Consider the following 22,636-nt stretch of genomic DNA (forward strand, 5'->3'; position numbering starts at 1 on the left):
TCAGTGGCTTTCTATGGCCACACCTATAAAGATTTTTTGGGGATGCCCCTGCATAAAAGTTAGCTATTAATAATGGATTTTTTGTTCTTTTTTTACTTGTGATACTGAGTCATAGCAAATCTAATTGCATAATGATTCACAGTAGATACTTGGTGCCGGGTTTCATTCATCTGTATTGGAGGAATCAGCCAGTTGAAGCTACTTGTGGAAAAAATACATAAGAATGAAGCTAGAGCAAGAGTAGCTGAAAAATAATTTCCAGCAGCAATGCCCTTCAAACCCTCTGTAGTGTATTTATCTGAGTTGGTGTCCGAATGCCTTTAGTGTTGCTCACAGGCTTTTTTCCAGAGCCTGGCACAACATCTCCATGGTAACCCGATAAACAAATAAAAATGTTGGGCAATGCTCAGGAGACCGGAGTCGAGTCTCTTGACTGCATTCAAGTTCATTTCCACCAAAAGCAGGCACATAATTATGCAGCCTGAGGCAAGCCTGGTCTCTCACTGTAAACTGAATTGTTCAACAGTAACAAATTCAAGAATGAAGTCAACTGAACAGTGGGTCATTGTTTTAATCTTTCAGTGCTGATTCAAAGGTACAATGGATGCAACAGGAAAGGGAAACAGCGTGAGTTGTTAAACACAGCCCCCAGATTTTTGTTTCAATTTATGCAGCACACTCTGATAGTCAGTATATTAAATGGACAAAAGTATGTGGACATACAAACACTACAACCATGTGTGATTGTTTTGGAAGACCATAGAAAAAAGCAGTTAAATACTAGGTGCTGGATAGAACAAAAATGGATACAAAAATACAATAACAGATTCCGCACACTAGAAGTCGCTCCTATTTTATTTCCTCCACATGACGTTTCAGGCCCAATGACGTCTGAGGAAGGGCTTGAGCCCGAAACTTCACATGCGGAGGAAATAAATGATCATGGCAGCATCTTCTAGTTTGCTAACTCTATTTTTGTATTTTTGTATCATGACTCTGCTGCTATGATTTTCTTTTATTCTTCTGGGAGTGGCTTTTCACAAGATTTTGAAACCAGGCTGCAAATATTTGTTCCCATTTAACCACAAGCGTAGCCTGGTAAAACCATCCTGATGACGTGAGCTCAACATCCTGTTTCACTCTCTGTGTCAGTCTGGACTTTCTGCCGCCTCAAACATTTTCCACAGCACAAATTCCAGCTGGGCCAATCAGGGATCCCCACTGTAGTTAAACACATAGGCAACCAATCAGGGACTGTGTTATAGGTGATGATGTAGCATGCTAGCCAAATCTAAACACAGCAACAAGTGAAGTTTATTCAGTAACAGAGTAAATTACAACAATTTAAACAAGGACAAGAGGATGCACTCAGAGTTTCTCAGAGGAAAATACTGTTTCACCATTTTTCACCAGTCCAAGAGAGAAACAGAATGTTGAACTCAAGTCATCAGGATCGCCTTACCAGGTTAGCACAAGTGTGCAGGGCAGGTACCAGTATTGGTTGATAAGTCCTGGGTTGAGGTCAGGCTCTGTACTTTCTCCTCAGCAAACTGGGAAAGTCGCTTTTGTATGGACCGGATGTTGTGCTCAGTCATCTCCAAATCATCACAAATTTTGAAGCATCAGAAACATCATTGTATATATAAGCATTATGATTTATCCTCATTGTAACTGAAGGGCCTAAAAGAAAGAAAGAAAGAAAGTATGTGGACACTCCTGTCTGTATATGATTTTTTTAATCAGAGACTCTTCTGTCAATATGGATAAAAAATAGTATTGCATCTGCTGCCAAATACAACATTTTTCTAGGTAGACCTCTAAATTGTGATAATTTCTAAATCCGAGCAAAAAAAAAAAGAAGTGTCCCAAATAACTCCTTTTACGCACCTCTTTTAAGGATTAACAAGAGTCACAATTTAAAATTGCTGACAGAATATTTTTTGATCCATGTGAGCAGAAGTCAATTAAGGAAATACCTTCTAAACTGCAGTAAACAATAGTCTGGATTTTACAGATATCACCGGGGATTTATCTATGTGTGGTGTACATGAGAGGCACAAACTGGGGCTAGAGGTAGCCTGCCCAGTTCAGCCAAGGTGAATTCAAATCACAAATAATCCTCTGGGAGAAGGGAAAGACAGCATGCAAATATGGTGCAAAGAAGGAGAATAGCCTCCCAACAGTCTGCACTCAGACACACAAGCATCATTGCAGTCACACATCCAAGCCGAACCATAACAGAAACTGCTGAGCAGGCTGTATAAGGGCCTGGCAAAGTAAGTCCTTCTCACTCCAGAGGAAAGAATTCACCGTGATTTTCAGTGACCAAAGTAGACGCAACAGGAGGATGAGAGAACACACAGACGGCTCTGTTACCTGCATACAGACGACAGGACTGGACAGTGGCACTTGTGAGCTAATGGCAGTGACCTGATACAACCAGGGTGAGAAGTTACACCAGCTGCTCGCTCAATGCTCCTCTGTGTGCTGGTGGTAAGTTTGTCTGTCCTTAGATGTACTACAAACCTCCCTGTCTGGTGAAATAACGATTTAATTTAATTACAATAATTTAAACCACTATACCAGTGTTTTTGCATATTTTTGCCAGTTATCATGCATGGTGTATCATCATGTACAATGAATGTAATTTCCCCACTTTTCAGGCAGCTATTGCCTTCCATCCGTTTATATACCTTGATGTCAAAAATTTCACTTGATGTTCAATGAAACAGCTTTACAACTGAAAAAGTGTTTCAAGAGTCTGTTGATTTATTTTCATACTATACAGAATTAAATACAGATCACTAAATGCCTGGAATGAGTTTGGGAAAAACACCCAAAACTCTTAGTAAAATGTGACGTATGGTGTACGTGATTTGTAGTTCAGTAAGTTTGCAGAAACATTGGTATGGTCCTTGTTGAGGGTTCAGCTGTCTGTACTGCTCTGCTCCCAGAGAGGAATTCAGTTTGTTCTCTGCAGTGTTTGCATATTCTCTCCAGCCTGCAGTCCTCCACAGGTCAGTTGGATTAAAGACTCTGAACCACCAATAAATAAGAATATCAGTATCTAGATATCTGAGCTGGCCTGAGCCAGGGTGGGAAACCTGTCCTTGGTGTTATTATGCTGAGTGCATGCAATTATCCTGTGACTATGAATAGCAATAAAAGGGTAGATAAAACAGTGTGCTTTCTGTGGATAAAAGTATAAAAATCAAGTGTACGGGGTGTTTTGAACTTTCTTCTGTCTTTTGCCTCAATTTTTGTGACATTCACCTCAGCTTTTACAATGCAACAGCGCCCTCTTGTGGGATAGTTTGAGAAATGCATGTATAGTCAATGTGGCCAAAAGTATGTGGACAGCCATAAAACCATCTGTGTTACTATAGTTCTGTAATAGCTTCGTCTCTTCTTGTTTCAGGATTTTCACAGGATTTTGGATCTTGGCAGCAGGGACTGGCTACCATTGAGGTTGGGTAAAAAGGTCCAGCTCACAAGTTGGCGCTCTGTGTTCATCCTGACGGTGTTGCATGGGGTTGAAGCCAAAGCTCTGTGCAGGTCAGTCAAATTCTTTTTCAGTGAACTGGAAAAAAACTTTCCTTATGGACCTTGTTTTGTACTCAGTGGTATTGTGATGTTGAAACAGGAACAGGACGAACAATGTTTTGGTCCTGATGGACCGCAGCCTCCTGCCAGAGGAGGTGTTTCAAAGAGGTTGTGTCTGCGATGGGAGGTCACACTTCTTCCTGCCTGCTGATTGCAGTCAATCACCTTTTCCCCAGACCGAACTCTGCAGTCTGCTCTTGTCGTTGGCAGTGGCAGCAGCATACCAGATGGTAATGGAGGAGGTGAGGATGGACTCTGACGGAAGTGTAGAAGTTCATCATTATTGTCTTTGGCAGGTTGAACTTGCTTTTTTTTTGATGAGACAGTTGATGTTCAGATCCCACTTGAGGTCCTGTGATGAAGGAGCCCAGGAAGCTGAAAGACTCCATAGTGTCGACTGGGAAGTGATGGGGGCAGGTGGGGCTGCGTTCTATTGTAAATCCACAATCATCTCCACTGTCTGCAGAGCGCTGAGCTCCAAGTTGTTCTGTCCACATCAGGTCACCAGATGGTCACTCTCACACTTGTAGGTGGGCTCATCCCCTCAAGAGATGAGTCCAACAGAGTGGTGTTGTTCATGTTCTTCAGGACGTTGAGGGTTGACTTGAGGTACAGCTGTTGGTGTACAGCAGGGGTACTCAACCTGCTTCTCTTGGGGGCCACTTTTGCAAAATGTCAGGAAACAAGGGGCCAGTGGCAGCAGCCCCATACATGTTTTTTTGGATTTTTGGGACATTTCTAGGAATTTAGCACATTTTGATGGATTTTAGGATGTCTCTACTGTTTTAGGATGGTTCTAGGATTTCAGCACATTTCTAGGGTTTTTGCACATTTTTAGGGGACTTTAGGAACTTTCTAGGATTTTAGGAACTTTCTAGGATTTTAAGACATTAGGGGCTTAGCTAGGACTTTTCTATAGGCACAAAAACAGTTCTTACTGTGAATCATGTTCTTTTTATTGTGAATTACAAAATGGTTGGGGGGGCTTCCCAGCACCAGGGGGAGGTAGCATCGAGGGACATGTTCATGTGATGTTTCCTGTTTATCCAAAATAACAAAACGCTGCGAGTGCATGTTTAACATTTTTTTTTTTAAAATCATCGCCTTTTTTTTTATAAGCTAAGTGTTGACAGCTTTATTTGCCCTCTTCGGTTGATTTATTGCATGTTTGGCACATAACTCCTCTCCACAGTGTGAACCACAGTGGAACAGTGAACAAGTATTCTGTAGTAAAAGACTGAGACAGCAACATGACAACAGATGTGGCAAACATTTGGTAGACATGATGTTCAGTCTCTTGTCTTCATGACTCAGTGGTGCTCATCAGTGGAGAGTCAGACCAGGTGACATAAACGTGGCTTCTTACCACCTGGAGGGCTACGGGATCAGCAGCTGTTTCCTCTCCCTGTAGACACACAGTGATTATGGAGAGTTCCCAGCGATTCTGAGTGATTTGTTGCTGTCAAAATACATCAAGTAGAGACATTACCTTCCCTGATGATGGTGGTTAAGAAGATACTTTCACATCTACGTCACGTCAGCTCTGTAAGTTTTGTTTAGTTGAAATCTTGTAAGGCCAGACACTCCTACCTGACTGTTCTGCAGCCTTCTGGGAGTTTCTATGGTGAATTTTGGCTTTGCATTTGTCCTTTTCATGTGAATTTTTCTGTTGCATATTCTATGTGTACCCCTTATTTTACTTTCTTTGACAGGTCGTACAATCAAGAAGTGTTTCAAATCTCATTTAAATTAGTTGTTTAATTTGTCCATTTGTTCCATGTGGCTTCCTCTTCTCCATTAAATAGCATGAGCTGCAATAAGGGGAATTCAAGAAAGTAATATATTTCAAAATAATTAAACTCTCTTTCTTGCCCAAGAAAATAATCATGGAAAGCACCATTTGCAGTTTTGCAGTTGATTAAGCTAGTTTTAATTTGCTTTGATTTGTGAGTGAAACAATTTCTTAGCCAGAGCTGACGAAAATAAAGTCTGCATGTGAAGTAGATTGCATGGCTGTCACACTGTCAAAGTTGGAAAGCTTTTATTTTAAGCACGACACCTTTTTAAAAACTAGACAGACAAAAACAACACTTTTTCATTTAGTTGAAATCTCGAGTTTAGCCTCACACTAGATGTTCCACATATGTTTTTCAGTATGTCACAGTGTAAATATATAGGACTACTGTATAGGGACATATTAAATTCTATAGAAAATCCTTTATAAAACTATATGTGGATTTTATAGCCAGACAAAGAGGTGTTTCTAGGATATGAGGACAATTGGGGCTTAGTCTGGACCTCTTTTTGTTGAGCAAGCAATATTTTTATGTGTTTTTATGCACTTAGGCACCTTATGTACTCATAAAAACATTTTATACAAAACATAACTCATGAATTGCAGTGTTAAAAATATTAAAAATATAATAGTTTTTAGTAGTTAGTACTGAGTAGACACAGAATATAGCTGCTATGATTAAAAATTCATTAAGAAATATATAAACTAGAGTTGCATAACAGTATGGATTTTTGTTAAAAGTGGTGGAATTAAACAAAAAAACATTTAGTCAAGTGCAAGAGGTTGATTTTTTTCAGCCTGTTGCTTTACAGCCATCAGTGGGCGCTGACTGATTGCACATTCATCAGCAGTCCAGAGGAGCTTTAGCCCTCCTGATCCGTTAACAGACGTCTGCAGCTGAAACACATTTCTGACTGTTTTTACAAAGCCAGTTTCTCTGGTCAAATCACACACACTGCCCTCTGTGTTCTTCAGCATGTCCTCTTTATTTGGTTTCAACAAACAAACCCTGAGGGAAGCTGCCGCTGTCCTGGTTTTCCCCGACCTCACACACATAACAAACTCTGAGGCTGTTTGCCTGCAGGGAAATGTGTATGAATTCACACAGAAATCAATGGAATTTACTGTCCTTGTCTTATCTTGTCTTGTGTTTACTGTACCTGTATTTTTTTTATTTTCATTGTTTGATTTTTAGGACAGTTCCACCTGCATTTCTCAGTGATAATAGTTGGTTTTTAATTCAGCTCTTTAGAAGTTAACTGCAGCCAACTATAATATTAATACACATAAACAAATAAGGAGTCATATACTGAAAATTTAACTTAACTTAAACTTGATAAAATGACATCTTTTATGATTTGGAAACCTTCCACTGATCAGAAACTAACATCATTTCCTTCATCAGCACACATTTGTAATGCTTTCTCCTGCATTTGACCTTTTTTTTATTCTCCTCATAGTCTCTTTCCTCTCCAGTCTTGCTTTGGTGATTTAAAATTAACAAGCTTGTTTGTAACCCAACTTGTAATGAAAACAGGACTTCACATACGCACAGGCACACAGGGAATATCCCACATCCAATATTTTCAGAGGAAGAATCTGAATCCTTTTTGGCCTTGCGCTTTGTCAGCTGTTACAGCAGTGAATAAGCATGCTATATGACATCAAGCAAAAGGAAGGCTGGCACAGACCCATCCCTCAGACTCCACCGCAGCCTTCTACACCCCCGGCACACCTGGTTCTCCGCAGACCAGTCAGTGCACTCTTTGAAAGGATACGTCACTTTTACCACATCTGTAGGAACGATATAACACAAGTACTCCTGGGGAATCTGTGACATCTTCCTTTGTTGATTCTGTCTCGAGTTTTGTTGCTCTTTGCAGTTTTTGCTCTGCATTTCTCGGAGATCAACCATCAATACACCTTCATGACGAAGTGTTTTCCTTGAAAATGGTGTGGATGAGTTTTGCTTTTCTGTTGGTGGCGCTGTTTTCTTCATCCCTGCTCATGCTCCAGTCTGTTTATCCAAAACAAATGAAACATACATAACACATCATTTTCATCACGCTGGAGACTTTTCCCAAGGAAAAAATGACCAGTGTGTTCAGCACAGCCAAAAATAGCTAGCATAGCAATTTTGAGTGCAGCTTTTACAGTTTCTATTTCAATTTAATCTTATTTATTTATTCATTCATTCATCCAGTCACCCATTCATTTATTTATTTAACCTCTCTGGATGTATCTGTACTTAGAATATACATTTACTTATGAAAATCCCACCTCATTTGACACTATATTTTGTTTTGAAAAATTAGGTCACCTGTATAATTAGCAAAAACAAAAATGATGATGGCATAGCACAGAAATGATGATTAACAAAAATGATGTTTTCCATTAGACAATTACAGAAAGTTTTTATCCTCCATGTCGTTTGAATACTAACTGCTGTGTTGTTTTACAGAAGAAAACTCTTCATCTAAAAACTGTGTGATCGTTGTCCCGATAACTACAAACGGGGTGCTGTCCTCCTATACAGATGTAGAGGTGATAATAAAGTTGATTTGTGTGTCTTTTGTTCATTCACAGACTCCAGAACAAGCAGGAAGTCTGGAAGGCTACAAACCAACAAAACAACATCCTCTATCCTTTCCATATGATGAAGAAACAAGGTTTTATACAGTAAACTGTTGTTTTATAGTTAAAGTTTTAATATTTTGTTGGATCTAAAACTGAAGATAAAAAAAGAGGAGCAGAAATCCACAACAACACTATCAAATAGATATCCATACTTACAACAGATTACAATTTGCATTAAATTAAGAAGAACAACACAGAAGAGAATAAGTGTACAGTACAGGGAGGAAGGCAGTTGCACACGTAGCACAAAGCCCAGACTGTGATTACACTGCCACTTAAACCTGGTTTATTTTAGTGAAAGCTTCCACAGATAAACAACCAGGACGGGAGAGTTTAAGAGCTCTTGAAGGCTTCCCATAAACACTTCAACAGGACGAGGATGACACAGCAGAGGTAAATGGAAATGCAGAATATTGAATGCACTCACTACTTAAAAATAATGTATTTTACTATACTGAATTTTATTACATCACAGAAACCAAGGAGGATTTCATAGGAATCATATCAACATTTCTCAGTTGTTGAATTTGTCATTGGCTGCCTGTTTCTGTTCTTCCAGGAGAGATAGTGCCACGAAAAGTTGACGTTTGTCTAATCCCAGGATTGTGGCCTCAAATCTGTGTACTTTAACCTAAGCATGATCTTTTCCTAACCATAGCCACGTGCTTTTTGTGCCCAATACTAACATGTTAACATGTATCTATATGTGTATGTTCAAAACTGATGTGACATTACAGCACATCAGTTATCTACTCTGTACAAAACTGTAAAATTTGCTGATGTTTTCATGTTGATTCTCTGACATTTGAAACTATCAGTTCCTGAAGTGCATTATGTCATTTTCTGTCAGTTTAAGACTTAATATCTGACACACGTCTCTAAAGCTGTCTAACAAACTGAAACTTAATCACATTAAACCTTCAGTCCTGTATGTCTTGTGAAACATCAGTGATATTAATGGACTGTGTGATCTGAAAGCCATGTCTCTATGTGTGTGTGTGTGTGTGTGTGTGTGTGTGTGTGTGTGTGTGTGTGTCTGTCTGTCTGTCTGTCTGTGTGTGTTTTCCTGAGCTGATACGATCTCTTCTTTATCATATTTATACCATGTTAGCCTTCGCTAGGTCTTGATATGAGCTGTTGTGACTCCATCCTTCCCTGGACAGATGGACGGATACGAACACAGCAGCAACTTATTGACTGATGGTTTTCTCACTGGTCTGCTGCAGTAACCATTTCCTGTAATGTATGAGATTGTAATCTTTTGATTTCCTTTTTCATTAGGAGTGAGTGACCTTATCTAACTCGCAGGTAGAAGAAGATGACGGCACTGATCTGTCTCTGCAGACATGAAAATATGGAGCGCGGTGGTCTGATGGCTGGAACCAAAAGGTGACAAAAGGTTCAGTCTGGGCAGGAAACAGTGAGCAAGACATGCACTGAAAATTGCTAAAAAAAACAAACAAAAAAAGCAACATGATACAAAATCTTCCTTTTCTATCAAAAACAAAATTAACTTATTAAAATAATCTCTTTGAAAAAAGTGTAATTCTGTAATACAGACCTTATTCTTTATTGTTTTTCAGCCCAGTCACCAGAAGAAAATGTTGACATTGTAGGTTTCTACAAACCACTGATAACATTTGTTTTTTTTTCATACATATCAACATTTCTAAAGTAACGTAATATATGAGCTGAATGTCATCAGCCGCAGAAGCTGATGGTGGGTGATGCTACACTGAGGCAAGACACCTGCTGAACTGTCATCGCAGCATTTCCAGCAGCATTTTTGTCAGCAAAAATGGACATTTTTAGCAACTCATCACTGTGTTTCTACCAGGCATACTGCTATGACAAGACATCCTTGCATTTCCATTTGGAATAGTGCCACGAAAAGTGTGGAGTTTTTTGGGGGTTTTTTTGTTTTGTTTATCAAGACACCACTGCTTTTCAAGCCAGGATACTGCCATGAAAGGCAATTGGTTTTTTTCCCATTTACAGTAGGGATAGTGAAAAAAAACAGTCATTTTTAACAGAGATATTGCTGTTTTTTTAAGTCAGGATAGTGCCATAAAAAGTGATTTTTTTTTTTAATTTGTCCTCGACTTTCAAAGAACTCGAATTCAAAGACACAACACGTAAAAACAATACAACATTAAAAACACAAATGTACAGTAAACTTGAGACAATAGTGCAAACAGGCAGTCTGGGCAATAATTTATGTAAATATAAATAAATAGTAAAAGAGAGCACATCTTACAAAATATTACTTCCCAAAATACATTTAGCTTGTGTTCATCGCCTGAATGAAGTTTAAAGCCTGAATATAAAAATGTATTACCTTTTGAAACTTTCTTACTTTTATTTCCTTTGCTAATTTCCACTTTTTTGTGTAACTTTTCCTAGTATCTTGCAAATATCTGGGCAATTTCTCCTCAAGTTGCTTGTTGCCTTCTTTCCATGTTTTTGAAAGAAATCAAGCCAATTTCCTCAGGTTGTAAAGGGTTAACAATTCCAAACTCATTTTGGGCAGATAACATAGCATTGCAGAAGTTTTTTGACCTTATCAGTTAAAAGATTAGATTTTGAGAGACATAGACATAAACTCACAAAAACATCTACACTGAATGTTTGTCAGCATTGTCCTTCAGCAGCCTCGATGTAGAAACTGAACTGCACTCTCGTTAAGAGTTACGAGAGCATCAGCTAAAAATCCTCCACTGACCTCCTGTTTTCATGTCACTTTTTATGAACTGCTCTGTCGTTATCTGTCATAAACCTGCTGAAGAAGCCTGTCTGTGGAAATACAGCTGAGTGATGAAGCTGCTTAATCACCACACTGTCCATGAGCTAAAGGAAGGTAAAGAGTCCATCCACAGAATGAAGCGACAAGGGCCTCCGATGGGTCAAGAGCATCAATCAGAGTTTACTGTCCCGGTCAGCAGTTAACCAGGGTTTGTATTGACCCTGCAGGTGATAAATAACCTCAGCTGAACCAGGTTTAGGGTTGACAGAAACTGTAAAATCAAGACTGAGTGCAGTCCTGCTCCTCCCTGATAATCCCTCGCTTTTGTCTGTGAGATTACTCTCTTCAGTTTCTATTCAGTAGCTTGGAAATTAGCCTGACCTGAAGCTTCCTCTCTGTCTCTAGAGATTAAAAAAATGCCTGTTCACCTCGTGCACCAGCAGATGGAGCCATAAAGAGTGACATATCCGGCTGTTGTAGTCTGATTTAATGGGTCAGTTCACTCTAATGAAAAAAGCATTAGTATATAGTCATGACTATAGTTTTGGCACTATATGCCAGAGTTTGGAGATGCTCTACATGGCCAAAAATATGTGGACACTGAATATTACAATCTATATGCCATTGCTATATGATGTAACAGCCTTCTTGGTTCAGGTTATCCAGCAGATTTTGGAACATGGCTGCAGGGATTTGCACCTGTGATGTTGACCGCTGATGTTGGGCAATAAGACCTGGCTCACAGTCAGTTTTCAAGTTCATCCATTTTAAAGATTCAACAGCAACAATCAATTCCAGTGATAGTGTCCTTGTTTGTAATCTGGGTGATCTGGTCCTTTAATCCTTTGATACCTGAGCAATTTGCTTGATTTCTGTCAAAAACATGGTAAGAGTGCAATGAGCAATAAATGAGGTGATGATTCAAAAATCAGCAAGAAATTTGTAAAAAGTACAAGAAAATTACCTGAAAATTAGTTTAAAAAAGGTTACAAAAAGTACATGACCTTGAAAATGTGGTTAAAAATTCCAATCATTATGAAATACTATTTTAAATATATAATTCTGATAATTATAAATATTGTTTTCCCCTAGCTTCTTTTCTTTTTCCCTAAACCTTTTTAAGCTTTTCAAAAATAATTCTACAAATTTCTTGCATTTTGTGGAGCATGTTGTGCCAGGTTGCTCAATGCCTTTTTGTTTTTTAAAAGAAATTGCACCAATTTTTTCAGGGTTCAAAGGTTTAAATACTTGTGAAACGCATCCGAAAGCAGAACAAGAAAATTGAACTCACTTCAGGTTTCAGAGGGTTAAAGCTACTCTCTCACAAACAATACAACCAATTTGTGTTTTGTTTTGGGGTTTTTTTAAGATTATTTTTAGGACTTTTTATGCCTTTATTGCATTGGACAGCTTAAGTGTGAAGGGGGGAGAGAGAGAGGGGATGACATGCAGCAAAGGGCCGAGGCTGGAATTGAACCAGTGGCCGCTGCAGCGAGGACACAGCCTACATACATGGGGTGCCTGCTCTATCCACTGAGCCACTGGGTGCCCCAATTTGTGTTTGAGCTACTGCTCAACCCGGACCAAACATGCACAAAAAATAGTTGTTGTGCTGCAGGTGTTGTGGTTGCAAGATGCAGATCATTCCTGCAGAGCTGATCATACTTTGGGGTTTCCACATTCTGCATGCCAGCAGTACGAGGTTCACCACCACCACCACCACCGGACCAACCTTTTTCTCCTTCGTCTTCTTCTTGTGCTCCCCGTCAAGACAAGGGCCCAAGCCAAAATGGAGTTTACCACCACAGGAGCCACACTGACACACCCCATGCGTATACAGTCAGACCATCACACACCCTGTGTCAGACACACCCCTTGGCAACTGCATGAGAAATGCCCTGAGGTATGGCAAAACACAGTTCCTACAACAAACAGACTGCAAAGAGTGCAAAAGGGTTTGTGGAACCTCTTGCTCATAGGTAAGAAGTTAAAGAAGACTTGGCTTTAGACAAAAAACTTTATGGGTACTGTTATAAAAAGAACATGTGTTTACATTTTGGGCATGATGCTTTCAACCAGATGTGAGCAGGAGATTCAGCAGGTGTCATTCCAGTAAAATAGTTTGATTTCTGAGCTTCAGACTTGATCATAATTATAATTAAAGGTTCTGTATGTAACTTTTTGCTGTAATAATCACTTTTTATTGCCAATAGATTATTGAATTATATCCAACAGATTGTAATGAAAGTAATGTAGTGTCATATTTTATGATTGACTATACAGTGCCCCAGAAGAGTCCTAAAAGTAAAAAAAAAAAAAAAAAAAAAAAAAAAAAAGAATAGGGTTTAATGCTCCTGATTCCTCAAAATCAATGGGATTTTTGAAATGTTTTTTATTAGTTTGACGGTTTAAGTGCTCTCTGACGTGATGTCAGAGCTAACAATGTTTGTCCACTGGGAAATCAGAGAGTTTAGAGCAGAAAATGGTTGATGGATTTGAAATGCTTGTCCAGAGAAACGCCTCTTTAAGTCAAAGATGATCACTTTCAATCCTAAGAATGTAGCGGACATTAAAATAACAGCTGAGCTTTTCAGTTGTTAAAAAGGGGAGGAGAGATCAAACAAACCCTGTAAAGACACTTATTGCATCCACATGCAGAGTGATATGTCTAGTTTTACACACAAGATGTCACAGATTCCATCACGTCACTCATCTCACCACTTGAACACACTCGTCCCCTGTTTGTGCGTCTCATTAAACGCTCACATGTCACTGCGTCTGTCAGATAGTGAGTGCAAACAGCCGTTTGTGCAGCTCTGTACCTATTAATTCTACATACACACTATGTTATCAGGGTTTCCAGTCTTCATTCCTCCTGCCCTCCTTTCAGGAAGTGGGACAAAGGAATTTTTTGTGCTGGCCAGTGTGATTCATGGCTGAGACACATATACACACAGTTGGTTTAGCCTTTATAACATAGCTCATTATTTATGGCTGAGTGAGCCGTTTTAACATGACAACCAGTAGTCTGACTCACAGGGGTGCTGGAGGAGAGTCAGGTGGAAGCTAAAGAAGAAAGATCTTGTCTCGTCATGTATTCTTTTCTTTGAGTTTTGTTAAATTTTCAACATTTATGAAGTTTTGATGGTCAGTCAAGGGCGTATGTTGTGTTGTTGTGCTGTGCAGTAAAATATACTTAATTAGCCATTTGAAACCTGGACAGACATCAGTTTATTTATGCTGCATTCAAACATCTTTCACAAGCTGTTTAACTCTTTAAAACCTATGCAAATTGGTGTGATTTATTTTTAAAAAAAGAAAACATTGAAAAAAAAGGCAATGACCAACATGTCCTACAATTTGTGATAAATTAGTAAAAGGTGACAAGAAAATGACCTGAAAAGTTGTTTTTACAAAGATGGGGAGGATTATTAGAAAAAAAATTAAAATAATTCTTAATAATTTCTGAATTTTTCAGCCATGTCTTGTTAAGTTTCTCATCACCCTTTCCCAGTGTTTTTTGAAAGAAATCAAACTAATTTGATTTGGTCTCAAAGAATTAATTTTTTAAAAGCCTTTTCTTCAGAAACTGTTTGAGAATAATCAGATCTGGTGGATAAATACCTTCAAACCAAGTAGTTCTATGTCGGTTTAAGAAATATTCCACCAATATTGGTACATAAAAAGTTAAACTACTAAAAAAGAGGGAAGGGAAAGGGGTAATTTAGGTTGCACGAGGTTAGAAATAAGGCATTGATAAAACATAAACGCATTAAATTGCGCGTCTTTGAAAATCTATCTGTTGTTGTAATTGGTGGTTCTGTGCCACATGATTACCACTAGTTAGAGCTCATAATTCTCTGTTTGCTGTTTTCCAACGGTGCCTTTCTACCTCTCTGTCTCACCTGAACTCAGAGCTAGTAGTAGACGCAGCACCTGGACGCGTCACAAAGTTTGGACAGAAAGAGGCGGAGCTTTACGCGCCACGAGAGAAGCTGTGAGAGCGGCAGCAGCAGCAGCAGCAGCGTGTTTCTGCTGGATGCAGCCAGTCAGTCATTGTTGAGCGTCACAGGTTTCAGCTGGCGATCAACAAACTAGAGTTTCAACTGCTGGAAAGCTGACAGAGACCAAGTGAAGGGGGGGAAATAATCGGACTATTTTTTGTGTTGAGTGTTTTTTTTCTCCACGGAGAAGCGAAGAGAAAATCCACAGCGATCACTTTGGACTTGATGAGAAAGTCTAGACGTCCCGCTCTTGGAGAGACCAGCGGAATATGATTTGAATCAAGGGAACGTAAAACGCTGTTGCTCGCTAACAGGTGAGTTAATATTTGTGAATGTTATCACAGTTTGATGACTTTTCTCTTGTTTTTTTTTTAACTTAAATTGTAGTTTAACGCGTAAAAACGCAGGGACCGTAAAACCCATGACGCCCCTCTCCTCCTCCTCCTCTGGATATCACAGTCTGTTTTGAAATGTTTTTTCTGGCTCCTAACACCATTTCACCAGCTTCCCATTTGTGTTTCTGAGACCTTTCGCCATGAGTCACTTTCCTCTCAAACTGAAAACATTTTCACTGTTTCCCACCGTCTTTTGTCCTTTGAAAACACAGCCGTGCGATGAGGAGGTACATTTATTGTGTTTGGTGCAGGTGCGCAATAATGTGTCCACTGTTACTCATAATTTTAGACCAAAACAAGACCATACTCGCCACATACTAATTGTGTACTCCTTTTATCTTTATTTTCTACTTTATCCCCAATATCCCCCTACATTTTTTCCTCAGTCTCTTATATTATGTCTTTGGCACTTCTTTGTAATATTATTTGCTCTGCTCTATTATCTGCTCTAAACTTTCATACAAGTTTCTTTACTAACACCTGTTAGGTCTTCTGGGCTCCCGAAACACTGTTTTAAGATAAAAACTGAGCTTTCTCCTGCAGACTCGCTCATAAAAAACATGAGCTGCTACCAGTGAAACATAAATCAGTCAAAATATGCACACAGGGAATCTCCGTGAGTTTATACAACACTATGGGCATAAACCAAACCCGCACTGTGCTGGATGCCATTACCTTATTTTGGTTTACATCTTGGGCTCATATTAAAAACCACATGCAGATAGGGAGCATGCAAATGCACATTTTGCAAATGGTGTTGCTCCCCCCATCCCTCCCTCCTCCTTCACTAAAAGCATCTCCCATTGGATTACCATTTAGTTGCAAGGGTTATTTATCATTTTGCTGTATGGTCCCCGTATCCTTCTCCCTCCAGCCTCTTTTGTTTTAATTGAGTTTATCTCTGCTCCCTCGGGCCCTTGCTGTCTAAACTTAGGCCCGTGGTTGCGTCTCCCTACAGAGTGGGCTGCTCTCTGGGTGATTCACTGCTTTGCCTCTCGCTGTGGTCACTTGGGAATGGAGCTGAGCACCACAGAAGTGCTCACCCAGGTCTCCCTGCTGGTTTGTCTGGGGTCAGTGGAGTCAGAAGTTGAAGCTCTGATGATTAGGAGGTTGATATTAAAGCTTTGTGTCACCATCAAGCCTCCAGTCACTTCAGTATGAATGGTTTCACTGCTTGTGGTGAAGTGAGTAAATCCTGATTTTGTACCCTGACACAGTTCCATTTATGAGTCTAAAAAGGGATTTTGATGTCCCTCTGGTTTCTCCACAGTAGTCCCGATTCAGCTCAGGCTGCGCCTTTTTCCACTCATTCACATTACAGACAATTGAGGCCACCTATTCAGAGATACTTGTGATGGATGTTTTTAGTTCTCTGTGTTCCAGCAGAGATGTTTTACAAACTTAAATTCTCATGTCTCTTATTTCTGGAACAGGATGAATCTCTGCTTGCTTCATGCCGTCATGCTACTGTGGGCCCTGTGCCCCAGTGCTCAGACCCAGTGTGATAGACCATCCCAGACCAACAAGCTGAACCTCTCGGTTACCTATGAGCTCCCAGTGTTCACTGCAGACTTCCCCATCCAGAATATGGTGACACTGGATGGGATCATCTACGTGGGCGCTGTGAACAGAATCTACGCCCTGGCCCCGAACCTCACAAAGCTGTCAGAGTACCACACCGGGCCGCTGCTTGCCAATGAGACCTGCGGTCAGACAGTGACGAGCACAAGCAGCAGTGGCAGTAAAGTGGACAACCACAATATTGCTTTGGTGGTGGAGAACATTTACGACAAGGGGTTGTACAGCTGTGGCTCAGCAGACAATGGTGTTTGCCGCCGTCACGTCCTGGATGACGGCATTAGCCCAAAAACCGTTGATGAACAGGTCTACTGCTTCGCCGACAAGGTGAGGCAAGGCAAGGGCCATCCCATTGACTCGGATATGGTGGTCAGCGCTTCAGGATCTCAGGTGCTCAATGTGGAAAGCAACGTCATCAAGTTTTTTGTTGGTAACTCTGAGATCCCGGGCCTTGGAAACGTACCTGGCACTGCAACACATCCCCATACTATTTCTCTACGGAAGATGAAGACGAGCCAGAACGGCTTCACATTCTTTTCCAACCGCTCCTACATGGACCTGATTCCATCCCTACGTGGAAACTATTACCTGCGATATGTTTACTCCTTCCATAGTGGACCTTTCACCTACTTCCTTACAGTGCAGCGCGTGAGCAAAGACTCCCAGGCCTACCACACTCGCATAGTCCGTATGTGCTCCTCGGACCTCGTGATCCGGCGCTACGTGGAGATGCCCCTGGAATGCATCAGCACTGATAAAAGACGACGTCGCTCTGCAGAAGATGTGAAAGTATTCAACATCCTCCAAGCAGCCCACGTCACCAAGGTGGGCAATGACGTTGACCTGCAGAAGCAGCTAAAAGTGGAGGAGGGTGATGATGTGTTGTTTGCCGCCTTTGCCCGAGGGAAGCCAAACTCTCCGGAGCCGACCCCTAACTCAGCCATCTGCGTCATGTCCCTGAAACACATCAACAAGATGTTCAAGATGTACATGCAGAAGTGCAACACAGTAGACCCGTATCACTTCACTGGATCAGACAAGAGGTCCTGCTACAATGTGGTAAGAGCTGGGAGGGGACTGGGCTTACTGTGTAGGGGTAGCCATTATATGACTCCTACTTTGCATTCATATTTTTTAAGGACCTCTATCTTGCCATTGTCTTCTTTCCTATTTTTTTTTTCACATTTTTTTTACCGATTATTTCACAAAAAATTATTCAATTCTTCAAAAAAGAAAATTGATATAAATTTCCCAGCTTGTTCCTTCGATTTGACTGAAATTTCCCAATCAAAACCAAGTTGTTTTTTGTGCTTAAACTGAACCACAGGTTGACTCCAGTGCTGGTGAAACATTAATTTCAATGTCTCTGCCACATAATCATATGCAAATGTATCATATCCATCATTTGCAGAAATGTACAATGCCAACATTGTTTTCTGGTGATTGGGTAGTGTAGTTTTAAGTGCACAGCCTGCACAAACTTGGTAGGTCCAAAAGCATACTTGTTTACAATACATTTGACGCAGCCTGTCTCAGTATCCAGGTAGCATTTGTATTATATGCACACTCAAGTTGTAAATTGCAAGAAACTTGGCTCAGCAACAGTACTTAACATAACATCATTTAAGTGATGATCTTCAGTCCAGATTCAAGAGTCATTTTCATCTAATCCAATATACAGTCTTTGCAGATCAGCAACCCAGTTAGAGCATCATCATGATGTGGTTTTGCGATTTCTTTCAGACACTTAAAATACTCCACTATCAGTCATCTGTTGTATATGCATGGCTTTTTTTTTTATCTTTTAGAGTTATAGGCCCTTGGCTGTTTACTTGCTGAAGGCAGGTTGTCTTGTTGGCTGGAGAGACAGTTTCAATTACTGGGTGGTCTCAGATTCTGGCAGCCAGTGTGTCTACTGGACTATCTGTCATTGTGTTCAAGTGTCCTTGAGCAAGACACTGAAGCATAACCTCCTCCTGACTTTTCTTTCTGATCTTTGGCCTCTGGTTAAGAGCACATGCATGTCTGCATCGTGCAAAGAAACAAATTCCTGATTATAGTGTTTTAATATGATTTTTTAGGTGTTTTAAAGATCGTTACATGCCTGTTTTACATTCTGATTTTTCACCAGAAAGTGGTATATTTTTCATTGTTTTGGCCCTGTACTGCAGTCCATTGGATTTGAAGTGAAATGACTATTAGGTTAAAGAGAAGATTCCCAGCTTTAATTTGAGGCTGTCTACATCCATATTTGGTGAACAGTGTCTGACTCTTGGCCAAGTATCATTAATGATCCTAACAGTGGAAACGTCTTGACTGGTTAGGTCAGTCATTCCACCTCAATCCAACTGATCATGTGTTTCACTTGTTAAAGATTGAGGTCAAAAAGCCAGTTAAACATGCAAAAAGTAGAGATGATTAAACTACAGGTCTTGCAGAGCAAGACTAGGAAAAAGAAAGCAAAAGGTCACCGCTTTATTGCTTTGATACCAGATTTTGGCAGTATCATGGTATTATAATATACTAGAATATTTAGATCCAGAGGGTATATTTTTCTAATACTGCCAAAAATACAGGCACTCCTCTTGCTATTAAACTCATTGTGTATAGTGCACAGCACGCACCACCAGAGCTCAGTCTCTGGTCTCTACTGGTAGAACAAGCATCCCAGCTGAAAGACATGACACCTAGTGGTAGAGGGATAAATTGCAGGACTGTAAACAGCTAGCAGCCAACAACGGCAGAGAGAGACCGTGGGAAATAACAGCGTGTTTTTTTACATCTAACATGGTGAATTAAAAATTTATTTAGACCATACAGGAGCTGATGATTGTTTGAACAGTGGATTTGTTAACTAGATTGCTAACAGGAGTGACCAAGATGGTTTGGATAAGTTTAATCTTGTCTCTGCAGAGTTTGATTAAAGTGTGTTTTATGATGAGTTAATGTGAATTAAGCCTCATCTGTCTTCGTGATGGAGAGAAAATTGAATTCAAAAGTTGTACCGTTTTATTTCTCTGTTCAGTAAGGAAAGTAGATGTAAGAATATTGATTTTCTTAACATTTGTGGGTTTCTATTGTGTATTTATTAGTCTGAAAAGCTGAAAATAAGCACACAAATGCACACCCGCCGACACACACTAACATATACTGTATATCCCAATTAAATTTTAGGAAGGTATGAAATATTACATACCGCCCAAGCCTATTTAATACACATGCAGTGCACTAAAGTAACCATGCTAATGCTGCTGCAAGCCATTTGCTACTTTTCCTGTAGTCGCTCACCTCCAATCCATCAACAGTGACTTAATCAATTGCTTGAATCACCTGATCAATAATGACATGAAGTTAACTGCTGACCACCCTGTCAAAGGGTCTGTCAATATGTGTACTAACGCTGCCCCCTCTCTGACTTCATCTTTACTTAACCTCAGCATCAGTCAGAACTTTATCAGCAGTCAGTCAGGCAGTGAATTACTTTAGTCTCCTGGATATATTATACACCGAATATGTTGTCAAAGGGCAAGCACATACAGGAGTAATGCCGGAGTCGTGTGCAAACACCCAGCACACTTCAGGAAAACCTCTCTCAAACATTGTGTGTGTGTGTGTGTGTGTGTGTGTGTGTGTGTGTGTGTGTGTGTGTGTGTGTGTGTGTGTGTAATATTTTGTATTGTGAACTAGTTTGAGCACCTCTGCATGTGTCTTAATAGTAGGGAAATTTATTGCCTCTGTTGCTTGGCAGCAAACCAGAACCATGCACCTTAACATTGTGGGTTGAAAGCATTTCAAATTGAATGTGCTAGTGTTTTCTTTTACATGTTTGTATGATTTATGAGACTCTACGCTTTACATCACAGCTAATCAGAAATTCATTTTTTGACTGAAATTCTTCATCTAATCGATCAGTCATTGGAAAAAAAATAAATCTGCATGTTATCTCCAGATTAGCTAAATCGGTCACAGTGCGCTCTGTCTGGTAACACTGTCTACAGTGGTTGTATTGCATAATTACACAAGGACACACAAGGGAGCCGCATGATGAGGCTATTGTGCACTAAGTGCTTCATGTTTTTTTGTTTGGTTGGTTGGTTACTGCAAGCGGAAACAGAACTTTTGGGTAAAACTACATTCATCGCTGTCATTTTTGTCCAGCTGTCCTATCACAGTGGATGAGGGACAGGGCAAGCACCACAAACTGTCACATGCTATAAGTCCTGAGCGAGGTTTGGCCAATACGTAATGTTTAATACCTTCCTTCACCAGGGCATATGGTTTATGAAAGTGTAAGTGTGCGGCACTAAAACGCTGACTGCGCTACATACTTCCAGCTTTTCAGACTAAATGATACACATTAGAAACCCACAAAACGTTTAGACCAATAATTTTTCCACACCGGTTTTCCTTATTAAACAGAGAAATACAACTGTTCACCAATTGAATTCAACTTTCTCTCGGTCACTGAAGACTGATGAGGCTTAATTGCCTTGTTATTTAACTTATCATAAAACACACTTTAATCAAACTCGACAGAAACAAAATAAAACCCACCCAATCTGTTAAGTAATCTGGTTAGTAAGTCCACTGTTCCTATAAACACCAGCTCTGAGTAAGACATAAAAAACATGCTTGTCTCTCTGGTGTTTGTGGCTGCCGGCTGTTTAGAGTCTTGTAACTTCTTCCTCCACCACTAGGTGTCACGATGTCTATCAGCTTAGCTGCCTTTTCCACCAGTACCAGAGAGTGAGCTCTGGTGGTGCATGCTGTGCACTACATACAATGAGTTTAATTGAAAGAGGAGCACCTGTATTTATGACAGTGTTGAAAAACATACCTTCAGGATTTCTAAATACCCTGGCATACTGTACTACAGGGATACTGCCCCAGCCTAGTGTCAGCCCTGCAATGATTTTCCAAAACTTCCAGACATTGATCGCTTTCCATTTTTTTTTTGTATTATATAAAAATCAACAAACTCTTGGAACTTTTAAAGTTGCATAATGGACATCAAGTCTCCATTAATTGTATGCTGTTGAGTATTTTTGTTTACCTCCTGTAAACACACTTGTGTTTACACTCAGTCTTAATCATCATGTGTGTCCTTGAAACATAACACAAGTGCTGAACACATTTCCGTAACCTAAGGCAATTGCAAAGCCATTTTTTAAAATTGTTTTTAATGTTTTTAGCCAGTTTTTCAATTATTGTTTATTTCCATTTTTATCTATTTTTATCCATTTTTTATTTCTCTACATTTATCTAGTTCATAGTCTTCCCTGCTTTTTTTCTAATGCATTGCTAAATTTCTTGGCAAATTACCTGGCCAATTGTCTATAACAAAAACAGCATAGCACGTCTGCTTATGGGGACACTTGTACATCTTCCTGGATGCACCACAGACAACATAAACTGGATCTGGATAAGGGGCTATGATAGTGTCTGCTCCTTTAAGTACTGTATAGAGTGATCTGAAAGACTTCAACTGCAGTGAGATCAGACAGACATGAAGAGTGACATGTGGTTTTAAAGAACCACATTTGAATTTGTTTAAAGACAAATTCAAATTACCTTTGCAAATACATGGTTGGTGGGTGTTTGTGTACATCAGCACAGTCTTGACAGCTATCAGCAGTGGTGATCCACAGGGGAAAGTGAGGAATGCTGGGAGCTGGGGGTTTGGGGGGCAGTGCATATCTGACTCTCAGCGAGCCGTGATGAATGGCTCGGGGATAACAGGGTATCAGCAGCTGGGCGGAAGATGATCCCCTGACCCGCAGTGGCAGCCGGCCATGCTGGCAAGGCCTCTGCCCCGCTCCCCGCAACCCCCACCTGTCACTAGCACCTGTGGGAAAGTGGAAATTGCATCAGGAGCACCAGA

The 22,636-nt window shown here is 40.1% G+C and overlaps 1 protein-coding gene across 2 annotated transcripts in view; it reads left to right on the top strand.

The window, feature by feature from the left end:
* Nucleotides 1-14,787: 14,787 nt before the first annotated feature.
* The window catches only part of met (MET proto-oncogene, receptor tyrosine kinase), an 80,565-nt gene continuing 72,716 nt past the window's right edge, over nt 14,788-22,636 (top strand). For both annotated transcript variants that reach the window (XM_042496085.1, XM_042496086.1), the window contains exons 1-2: nt 14,788-15,096; nt 16,611-17,814. In XM_042496085.1, the coding sequence (XP_042352019.1) occupies nt 16,612-17,814 (1,203 nt within the window). In that variant the 5' untranslated portion in view covers nt 14,788-15,096; nt 16,611. The remainder of the gene's footprint in view (nt 15,097-16,610; nt 17,815-22,636) is intronic.

Source organism: Plectropomus leopardus, chromosome 11, assembly GCF_008729295.1.
Source record: "Plectropomus leopardus isolate mb chromosome 11, YSFRI_Pleo_2.0, whole genome shotgun sequence".
Taxonomy (NCBI): Eukaryota; Metazoa; Chordata; class Actinopteri; order Perciformes; family Serranidae; genus Plectropomus; species Plectropomus leopardus.